The sequence below is a fragment of the Glandiceps talaboti genome, chromosome 18 (genome assembly GCF_964340395.1).
Source record: "Glandiceps talaboti chromosome 18, keGlaTala1.1, whole genome shotgun sequence".
NCBI classification, from domain to species: domain Eukaryota; kingdom Metazoa; phylum Hemichordata; class Enteropneusta; family Spengelidae; genus Glandiceps; species Glandiceps talaboti.
In genome coordinates, this window is record NC_135566.1 from 8025696 (window position 1) to 8037866 (window position 12171).

A 12171-nucleotide genomic window follows, 5' to 3' on the forward strand; every position below is an offset into this window, starting at 1 on the left:
TGAGTATTTATTAATGATATATACACAATGTATTTGTTACTTACAAAGCTATGTCTGATCAAAGTCATGATTTGCTAAACATTGAAAGTCAAGATTGAATGAAAATAATGAACTCTATAAACGACAACTTTTTATATCAATGAATTTAAATATGCCATTATTTCAGTACTATATTAAAAGCTAAAGTTACTGTATCTCTAAGCTATGAGTTGTGAAGTTTCTTCACACATTGAAGCTCAACTTAGTGAAGTTCCACAGAGCTTTCGACCAGACAGGGTCAAAGGTCATTGCTATGGTAATGAGTGTACAGTTATTCTGAAGCTGACTGTCAATGATGTTGAGTGAAATGCTCAACTGTACTTCACATCGTTGAACTGGTGTACGTGAAATTTACATAACTTTACAACTCCTAACATGCCCAGTATGTGCACCGCGTTGTCAAAATACATCGTATATAGCTGGTTGTACCTCCCATGCCCTCTTATTATCAGCTTGTTGAGATCATTTGAAAATCTGATAATTATGTGTTGAAAATGTTCGCCCACTAAACCTGATGGTGATCACACTGCACTATGCAGTGCCTGCCACCATGACAAGTAGTCATGACTACAATTATTCAAATGAGTCATCTATGTAAATGTGTACATGTGACCGAGATGTAAGCAACATATGAAAAGGACATGTGGTCATTTACTTGCTATTTACATAGAATTATGTAAATTAACATACGGGTATTTGATAACTTTTTTGGGGGGTGGGGGGTCAGGTTACCTGAATCAGTTTAAAATTATCTCGAAGACAAGCTATTGATAAGAGGATTAGGAGGTACGACCAGCTAAACGTGTACCTCAACAGCACTGTGAACAGACTAGATATGATTTTTGTTAACTATACATTTACATTAAATAATGAAAAAAAATCAAAGATTGCTTCAAAGAGAGGTGATGTTGGCCCGTAGTACGTGTAATACACACTCTCTGATGCTGCTGAGACATGTATGATTCACGTTTCAAAACTATTTCAGCTCTCGAGTACAATTGCTTTCTTTGTGAATAATAACAAATTTTTGATATCTTTGCTTGATATGTTTGAAAGTATAATATCAATTGAAATAGATACACTTATGTTTGTCCAACTGAGATATCACCATGACAACAACTGTTACCATAGAAACAAATTTAAATGTACTGAGAAACATTTGAAAATAGTTTGATTACATTAAATATATCTAAAATATATGGTAAAATATGTCACGTTCTTATATATAGGTAAACCCCTCACCACAATTGCATCCCTGTATCCATAACTTATTTTGAAATTTTAAATGTTTTTAAAAAGAATGTATTGTCATAAATTAAGATTTCTAAAGTGAGTATTATCTTGTAAATATTGACTTTAGTCCAGTATATATTTATGTAAGCTGCCAGTAGTAGTTGCCAGCTAATGTGTGGCTCGTTAATGATACTTGTTTGATATTATTGATTCAGATGACGTCACTATTGTTTACTAGTCCTGTTAGTTTGCAGTCAAAATGGTACCGGGTCTCAATTTTGACTTGTCCAGTGTAGCAGTCGAGTTATGTAGGCTTGATAGTTCCTAACACGTCGTCCACATGCAAGACTACTGTTTTACTCGACTCAAAATAAACAAATTAAAGTAAAAAGTCACAATTTGAGAAATAGCTGCTTCACATTACATATCCAGCCGGGTCGATTATTTAGCATTCTTCTGATGTTCGTATTAACCAAGTTGTCATCATTTTCAAACTTTAGTCCAAAGCTGTTTGGCTTGCTATCTCTCGAACAGGAGATTACCCTCAAAGTTCCTATATTGTGTTTAGTTATCTAGTTGTGGTACATTTTTTAAAAATATCTTATCTAAGGCTATAATGTCAAACGTTCAAATGTTTCCCACAGAACAACCACAGGAATCTTTCTGAGACAGCGCTTTGCGTCCCTCGGTAATCTTCTGGCTTTTCATTTTACGGAACTCAACTAGTTGACTTTTTTATGGTAATGAGCAAGAAGTGACGTCATTAATGTCGTAAGTAGTACTGAATTTCAACTTATTGCGTGTGAACAGAAGAGCGCCTCTTCGGGCCAGGTGAAGTACTAGGGTTGATAGATTGTCGTCTGGAGTTACCACTGGTTGTCTTCTTGACCTTCTTAGACAACACACTCCATTTGGAATCTTTCCTGCTGAGTGCTCTAAGTGTTGGTTTCGACAGATTTTCAAGGCGTTCTGTGCAGGAAAATCAAACAAAACAAATCGATGAAAAAAAAAAGTGACAGAAAAATGTGGACAGGCCGTGGCAAGTTGTTGATGCACCGTCAGCGTTATTATCAGTTTCAAATACAACTATTATTATCACCATTATTCAGTACATATGCCTGTGATCAGAACGTTATTTTATCAGTGTTGAACAAATACAATTATTGCCTTTGAAGGTACCCGGGAAAACCTGCATATTACACGTATAATTTTTTCTTGTAATATACTGTATACACACTGCACACAGCTGGATGCAATCCGTCAGAAAATACAAGTTGGTGCTAATATTTCAATCCGTCCGTTTAATAGTATAGACTTCGATATCATGTGTTTTGCCTGTGTGTTGTATATCTTTGAAGATGGGAGTTACCATGGTAACCGTCTGTGACTGTATGAACCATCTCTTAGAACATTTACTTACGGTTCAAATCCGGATAGTATTTTTCTGGTTCAGTTAACAGTAGTGTGTATTTGTTGGGGTTATCTCCTACGCCCTCTATTGGTAGAAATAAATAATATATTAAGTTCAAAAACTTGGAAGACCTGAAGCTGTTCAAGCCAACTGCATGTCGGTTACTAGTCAGGGCAAAAGAGAGGTTTCAATGTAGTCGGGCCATTATCATATATTCACCATTTGTCTACATTACAACGCTTAGAAAAGTGAGAAATGGTCATGTAACACGTTTTTTGATAGCATCAAGTAGATTAAAACAGGTCGAAAGCTTGTGTACGCAATCGAATATTGGCACAATACGAAATTGTAAAGGTTTGTAGACTAATAAACTGACGTCATGTGAAACAATAAGCAGATGGACACTTTTTTGGTTCATGAATAATTAATATCACCCTGTAGCGACTTACTATCTACTCTGATAAGCCAATAGGTTCCTCTTCCTTCCAGGTAGTTATTTGCGTAGGCATGCAAATTTTCAGACAGATATTTCACGTTTCCTTCGGCGTCCGATAAATCTAATGTTACTAGAAACAAAACAAATACATTTTTGATCAATAAATTGTGCAAGTTTTGTATTATTAGCTACCGTTTATCGTAATTTCTCAAACAACCTTGCTGAATAGTTTGGAATCATTGGTGTACACTGTGTAACAGTATTGTTTACAAGACCGTGAAGACAAATAGCGGTGTCGATATAAACAGTGTGACTGTTTGATAAACTAATTATCATTGAGTGTCAAAAGTACTGGCAGGTAACAGAATGAATGACAAGTGAATTTTAATTAATTGAATTATAAACTTTAATTAATATTCGATTAATTTATTTGAGGGATGTAGCTGTCAATCACTGGGTCAGTAAAATTAATCGAATATTAATTAAAGTTTATAAACATGTACACTTTTAATTAATTAATTATTTTGAGATTACTCATAAACCTGCATTTCATTATATGTAATTGGATTACGACTAGTGAACTTTTCCTAAATAAATAAAGAAATTCGGTCCGTTTTATGATAGAATTCGATTCTCTCCCGTCGGAAAGAATTGTGGATGCACGTTTTCAAGGACAGATATATTAAAGAGCGTCTTTTTAATTTGTACCACTGTGCGACTTTCAAAGTTTATCTCAAACGACTTTTTTTTATAGAAGTCTGGGAAAAACACATCTTAGAAGACTTTTGTGTGACTGTGTGCGTGTGTTTTGTCATCTTAATTTCGTCTCAGACCACTTTTAGTGGTCCGAGGTTTTGTTCATTTTTTGTGATCTCCTCATAATAGTTTGTGATAGTGTCTCTTTGCGGCATGGAATCTTTAAGGTCGGTCGGAACAAATTGAAAATGTGCAAATAAAGATTTATTGAGTGGACTACAGTTTATTTATCGGACTACAAGTTGATATTAGCAGAAGAAGCCGTCACAAAAGGCTCAGTTGATACAAAACGAGTTTTTTTATGTCACAGACAAACAATACTCCAATATGTCATATATGGCATAACATCACGCTTTCTGTTGATTCAAGCAGTTCACGGAACTGTATACATGGCGACACCATGGCAACCTTTACAATAACTGTAAACTTTCCATTTTCTGACATCTTTCCGTTAGAGAGACATTGTAATGATAGATCATTGACATAGACTTATTGACCAGACACGGAAGGTTAAAGGTCGTGTCTGGTATTAACGCCTCTGATGGGGCCTATTATAACGTTATTCTTTTCTACATAATATACGACGTGTCATCTTCGTGATGAAAAGGACTACGAAGCATCTCAAAGGATAACGATCGACAAAAGGATACGAGTAATTGTATTGATGTCTCCCGTACCGATAATTACTTGAACGTGTACTCTTAATATCCCCAGAGGATTTTGTCGCCAGAACCATCGAGAACAACCATCGTTTCTTTTCTGTGTGTCTTGACATGCAGAGTTGTGTGTCGCTAAGCAACTCGTAAACAACGTAGTTGATCTAAATGAACTCATTTACTAGGTCAAAAGGTCGTGAATGAAGTCGGGCGAATCTAATAACTTTTTGTGATTTTAGACAGGGACAGTGGGAGAGTCTTCCAGTCTGTGAATGTGAATGGAGCTTACGTGAGAAAAATAACGAGTCTTTTATTAAGAGACACCAATTCGGCGTATTTTATTACCGTCAGTCTTTTGATCCCAACAAATCTAGGAACAATAAAAAACAGGGCGGCGTAGTCATGCATGCGTTTCTTTATCTCTTAAGTTGTTTTTAAAAAAATACCATGTGTACCTTTTTTTTCACCCGTACTTGGACGACTGTTCGTAAACCATAGTTTGTTCCATGGTACTACGGTAGGGTGCGAGTCAAAGAGTAACTCGAATTTAAACAGTAAAACAAACAAACATAAAATACTGTAAATCACATAGAACCTCGTTATTGCACGCGTTTCTTTACCGTTTGTATGAATAGGTCTATTTGGCACCCCAGTTTAACTATGTTTAAATTTGTAGTTATTTTAATTATAAAATCAAATGAAGACATGATTGAAATGTTAAGCTTATATTACTGTTACAAACGGTTGTACCCCCCCCCTCCCCAAAAAATAAAAAAGTATTGGAAATAGTACGTTTTTCCGTCACCTTTTTTCGATGCATTCACTCAGTCATACTTACCCTACCCCGAAACAGGAAAAAGAAATCGTTCACGGATTGAAAGAGTGATTCTTAAAGTTATTTGCTCGACAGATGTTTTACCAAGTAAAATGTACACCGGGTTTCCCTGCTACACAAATTCAAGTTTGTCATGGCACAGCTAGGGATATATCAATAATGATATAGTAGTATTTGAATAGCCATTACTAAACATTATCAACATGTTATTTGTTTGCATATACAAGGTATGATACTTTGTAAACCAAGTTTCAATGAACGTTGTCAATACTAATGATATAACTGAATTCCCCAATAGGGAACTTGCAAACCCGCCATGTTGAATGTTGCATCATGGGAAATGTGATCATAAATACTAATCAAATAGTATGGTAAACAACATGTTACATGTTTTTAACCACAAATAATCAATTCATAGTCTCCCTGATCATTGTGGGAGGTTTATTTTATCAGTAGCTCCAGATTAGGTATTATGATAACCACAGATAATCCCATAGTCCTTTGCTTCTGAGCATGCTCAGTCTGGATTGCAAGTTCCCTATTCACGAGACTGAAAGTGTTTCGTCGCTGCTTGAGCTCCATATTGCTGTCGATTGCATTAGAAGACAGTTATTCCACAACTTTCCATAAATCCGTAGACAGTTGATGAATTACCAGTAAAGGGTCTAAGGAGAATATTTTTTTTATTTCGATAATTTAGACACCATTCTTTCAACCGAGTAGAGGTATTACTTGGCGCACACCTTGACAGATTGTTTTTAATTGGCAAACAAACAATCGCTCCCCTGTTTCGAAGGTATGGATACACACAGTCGTAGCTACAAAGATATTAAAAATACTAGCCACAGTTTGTGTCTAAATCGTAAAAAAAAACTTTGAAAGGAGTTTATAGAGGGGCTAACAGAACAATCGCGTCATTGTTTGTCAGGTTATATACTTTCGTATAACTGTGAGTAATTCTAATATCATCACAATCCTAGCTATTTCTTCAAGTTTGTTGTTGGTTTTTTTTTAGGGGGAGCATCGTCGCAAAAGCATTGTCGTAAAACCACAGGCCTATTTACGGCAACGGCGGAAAAAAACGGCTCTCGCTTACGAGAATGGGGGCGAGATTTGAGAGGGGGGGTTAGAGAAAACTCAAAACTCTACAAATTCAAGATCACTGGTATCAATATCATATGACATAACATACATATGATGATATAGCCAGTAATATAGCCTACAAAATAGTGGTATAAATATCCTGCATCCCACATCAAAGTTTGAAATTTTAATCTTGTTTTCTGTTTGTTTGGGTAAATCATTGATGAAGGTGATCGTGTGGCCTATAACTACACAGTAATTTTAAAGCGGCAGTTTTTGTAACTTTTAAACTGTAGGGGTCCATAACTACAAATAGCTGTTCTCAACCGAAATCACAGTGGCTATCGTTCTTTATCGTGTACGTCTTTTTATGTTTGTGTGGTCACACTTTGTATAGTTTACTTTATTTTGAGTACTATATCTGTATAAATTCAATGTACACCATTTCCTCCTCACACACAGCCCCCCCCCCCCCCCAATAAATTGTTTCGGGTTTAAAAGGACAAATCGGGAACATGTAAGCAACAAAATAACATTTGGCGCGAACATAGTCGAAAGTAAACGGAAACGAGATATTGCGTGCAGTCCTTGGTTATATATACTATTTGAATTGTCTGCTTTGGTGTAATGAATAAAGCCCATAGGCTAAATACATTCTTTGTTTGCATGTGAGCTCTCTGTGGGTACCGGCCAATAGTACGCCATCCAAATGTCACCAGCCGTGTTAATACTGTCTTTGAATTGAGGATTGATGTCGGATTATGAGGGCTTGTTCAGTGACCCGTAGGGGAGTCATATTTTTCCCCCTGTCAGTCTTAACGTTCCGATGATCATGTTTTTTTTTTTATATATTTATTTAGTCACTAAGTGTCTTTTTGTGAAAGCGTCGTTGTCGTGTTCCAACCCACGATGTAGGGGGGATGTTCCAACCCACAACGCGGGAGAGGTTATTGTCCATCTGGTAGATTTCTAACAGAATACGTTTTTTTGTAGATTGACGTCTGTGAGTTGTATTGTACGGTACGGTGTTGTAATAGAATTGTTTCCCATCAAAACTCGGGTGCGGTCTGCCATTAATAGAGCAATATCGATAGCAAGTGTGGTTTTACACGCCCCAAATTTTATTCTGAAGGTGTTGGTTTGTATGTCATCGAATGCATGGGTCTCTTTGGTTTGTTTTGTCACCATAGTTTGGTTTAGGCGTTGGTTAGGCCCAATAGTGTTTGTGTGTGAAATCGATGTTGGATATTTGTGTGGACGTCGTCTGCTGCATGCTGCAGTGGTCATTTCGAGATGTAAAGATCCTAGCATACAGTTATCGCTCTTCGGTGCACATATGAAAGGTGTCAATGCATAAACCCAGTCTGCATAAGAGTTGTAAAAAATTGCATGTTTTCGTAATAAATCAATTTGCTGTTGTTCTGTCTGTTTTTTTAGTAGTTGTGTATAGCTCGGAGCTCAGACCACTATTTAGTGGTCTAAGTGCATAGCTACAAAATGTGGTCAAAGTCACCGTCAAAAATGGTCGCTATTACATGAATGTCATCTATTTTCATACAAATGCACCGTCCATCAATAATCGAGTGTTCCAGGACCTGACCACTAAAGTCGGAATGTTTTGGTTCATTGTACATCCACTTATAACGACGTTTTAACCACGAAAGTTGGGGCAAAAATCACAAACAACTCAAAGAAACCAAAGACGAATCATGTCCTTGGGGGAATATTACCCTTGTTTGTGTTTGAACCGTCTTTGAGAAGACCTCTAGGGTTTGAAAGCAGTAGACTAAAGGATTTCAAAGATGGATTACCAGTGACAAAGTGAGTGTTTTAAATAGTCCATACATTAAAACCCTGGTTATAGGTCATTGCATACTAGTGAAACATAAATGCCATTTACCATTCTACCCGAAGGTCGTTAAATAAAGTCAGTGTAATCGCATAAACACACTGTCAGAAAAGTGTCTCGATATTAACCTCTAACGCCACGATGTCCTTGTCTTTGAGCTCGGAGGTTCATACCCCGCCTCCCCTATATTTTCTAAACGACTCCTCCAGACGAAGTATACATTATATTACATAGCCATTTCAATACTAAACTTCATGGTCAAATCACTCTATCTACTACTTAGCATCATGTGTACTATCCGCCAAGAATGGTGTATTTTGTATGTGTGAACGAAAGTGTGTTGAGTAATAGTACATATACAAGGCTAACCGCCCTTCCTTCACACGGACCCTAATAGTTATACTTACTTCCCTTCTCACATTTACAGTTCCTTCGTATGCATTCCAAGAGTATAAGGTTTGAACACAACGGGTTGAAAATTCTCTGTTGATTGTCTGAAACCAAGTGGATACATGGCATAATTAGCATGAGATGGGTTTGATAAAAGGAAAGTAACCGTACAAATATACCCTGTGTGCTGTACTTCTAATAGGAGAGAGTTATGTTCGTCTGATTTACGGTGTTTCCATAGACGCGTGTGTATTATTAGTGTCCATGCATACGCATAAAGTGTGAACTGTGTCCAGTTCTTGCGTTGTTTTGTAATTTGACCCGTATCCCGCTCATTGTAAGTCACCGATACTTAGGAAAGCACTGTTTTGTAAATAATTACCCCTCATACCAATCACAGGTCACTGTTAATCACAACAAACCCAGTTTCGACGTGTATTTAAAAACGTTGCGTGTTGTTTTTTTAGGTACTAGCTCAGCTCAAATAGCTTCCTTGTCTGTGCTCAGACCACTATAGTTGTCTGAGGTACTAGAAAAAGGTAGTCAAAATGTATCATAGATTCTTTGGTCGATTGACGCTACTTTTATCGTCGCAAATTTAGATTGTGTTCTATGGTTCCAAGTTATAGTAATATGGTAAGGTTTCTATGGTAATGTGGTAAACGTTCAAAATGTTATTCAATGAACTCAGAGTTTTGTTCCAACTACACGTACAACTCGCGTCATGTCAACAAACAGTATATCAATATATGCTGTCCCTACTCTAACCATGTCATTCATACATATTGATAATAGTCAAAATTATGCTTTTATGATGTTTCGTCAACTGTTATCAATTTGTTATGGTTTATGATATCAATTAGCCGTGTTTATTTATAAGACAGTCGTTGGATTTATGAAAACAAAACATTGTGAAATGTTATGAAGACCCCCATGAAGCCTAAACATCGAATTACTATCTACGGACACCTGTTGCATTCTGCATTCTGATATCTACCCACCTCCGTACTTCACCGTGATAAACGCCATTTTTTTACTTCAACTCCCCTCTCCGGGACAGATTCATCCAAACTTCACGATTTCATGCCTCAATTTAACACATAACAGGTCACCCGCTGATTTAAGTTTGTGGCGTTGTTTTCTGGTACGCTCCGCTAGACAGTCCAACCAGTATCTCTACACTGTAGGTGTGTTCGGTGCACATTCAAATCAGAACGACTGCAGGGATGAACATAAACAGAACAGGTCAGCGACGGGTTATACACTACTGTTGATGGCTGAGTGGGCGCTCTTTGTCAACCCTGAAAAAACCGCGGTATAATTACAACACGCGTAGTCTCAAATGGAGACGCATTGTATTTGACCAATTGTGTGAGTCGTGGACAGTTTTTAACTCGGCGTAGACAGAGTGAAATGTCTTCATGTGCTGAATGGGAATCATCAAAGCCTGGCATGGCTACGTGCAGACCACCTGACAGATTACATCACCCTGTTAGTTTAAAATTGTGATTACAGACTTTGCGAACAAACAATGAATTCATGAATTACAAGACGTAAATTGGTTGGTTTGTTGTTTGTTCGTTGATTAAATCCAGCGAGTCGATACACTTCATTTGTTACAACTGCACATGATACAAATAGCAAACAGTTGTAACAGATAGGGGAGCACGTTATACCAAAAAAAACCACATTTATCAATACATGAATGAAGGTTGCTATACGTTCAAATAAATGCAAGAGGTAATTTACAGAATTCATGTATTATATCGTACAAAACTACGACTGCTCGTTTAACTACAAGGAAAAACTGGTAAGTTTACTTGGGTGCATGAACAGGGATACACAGGCAGACATACATACATACATACATACATACATACATACATACATACATACATACATACATACATACATACATACATACATACATACATACATACATACATACATACATACATACATACATACATACATACATACATACATACATACATACATACATACATACATACATACATACATACATACATACATACATACATACATACATACATACATACATACATACATACATGCATACCACAAGCGGGCGCCAGTCACAACTTAGCGTTTTAAGAGCTGAGTCGTCATAAAAACCAATGAAGTGTAACAAAGTATACAGATAACATCAGTGTATAGGTTCCCTTAGGGAGGATTATGGTTGTTCTTCATTGCCTGGGACTTGTAATTTGGTTATCTTTAATCATTGCAATAAATAAATGTTAAACAGCCGGCCATAGTTGTCTTCCTCTGCGTTTCATACATGCATGGAGGTATATATATATTGGCATTTACGGACTCTTAACTATACTTAGTGCATTTATTAACTTCAGAACCAACAGGCTAAAGCGACCATTGACTTGAGAAGATAACAGTTACAAAATGTAAATGTACATTTTCATAAATAGGCAGACAGACAGACAGACAGACGTGTGCGCACATACATATATACATGCATGCATGCATACATATTACATACATACATACATACATACATACATACATACATACATACATACATACATACATACATACATACATACATACATACATACATACATACATACATACATACATACATACATACATACAGGACTGAACACGAGAGCAATTACAACTAAGACGAATCCAAATGCTTCCATGAAATATCTATCAATTGATGGATAAAGTCTTCAAAATGAAAAACATGGTTGGGGGCTCTTGACCTTTCACTGTGACCTTTTATATCCTTATAACGTGGATACCTGCCAAGATCAAAATGGCGTATGCAACCAGACATAGTTACATTATATGGCACACTAACACGCCTCCATTTATTCAATACGACTACTTTGTTTAACTCAATAGGTACTCATTACCGACTCTCATTTACATTTCGACATGACTGGTCTTGATCGACAGATTATTGGATCGACGAGGCTTTGTAGATAGTCCATCAAATGACTGCCACATCCATCATAAATCACTTCCGTTAGTCTAAATTGAACAATAACTTGATTCTAAAAATGTAAATTTTGTTTTAAGTTAAAACAATATGCCGTGTGTTTTTGACGACATGTATTACCCAGTGGAATCATCAAAATATGGGTATCTGAACACTTGCATGGTTGGCTGTTCTGTCGGTTGGTTGGCTGGTTGGTTGGTTGGTTTGAGAAAATACAACAATATCTGTCATACAAAAGTTTTCGTATAATGTCGTATATGTCAAAACCATAATTATGGAGATGTTTCTCTTATATACCATGATCAAATAGTGTCACAATACCAAGTCTTGTGACAGTATATCTCCAACGATGGCTGTAACGCATGCCACAATCCCTCTAGAGGGACGGACTGTGAGTGACAGCTCTGTGACATAGGAGATCTTCCGACACCTTTTTAATAACTTTCAATTTCATAGCTCTATTGTCGATCATTGCCACGCTTCTTTGGTATTATATATTT

At 36.7% G+C, this 12171-nt stretch overlaps 1 protein-coding gene across 1 annotated transcript; it reads right to left on the bottom strand.

Annotated features, from left to right (window-relative positions):
- Window positions 1-257: 257 nt before the first annotated feature.
- Window positions 258-9915, bottom strand: LOC144449420 (uncharacterized). Its single transcript, XM_078139952.1, has 5 exons — window positions 9690-9915; window positions 8706-8792; window positions 3133-3249; window positions 2693-2767; window positions 258-2241 (listed from the first exon to the last, which is right to left on the bottom strand). Exons 1-5 carry the CDS (start codon window positions 9715-9717, stop codon window positions 2066-2068), a joined length of 483 nt encoding a protein of 160 aa, XP_077996078.1. The 5' UTR covers window positions 9718-9915; the 3' UTR covers window positions 258-2065.
- Window positions 9916-12171: the final 2256 nt, after the last annotated feature.

Coding starts and splice junctions, on each gene's coding strand:
- LOC144449420 (XM_078139952.1), bottom strand. CDS start 9,717: ATGGCGTTTATCACGGTGAAGTACGGAG. Junction 8,793..9,689: donor TATCACGGTGAAGTACGGAG/GTGGGTAGATAT, acceptor ACTTGGTTTCAG/ACAATCAACAGAGAATTTTC. Junction 2,242..2,692: donor ATACTATCCGGATTTGAACC/GTAAGTAAATGT, acceptor TTTCCTGCACAG/AACGCCTTGAAAATCTGTCG.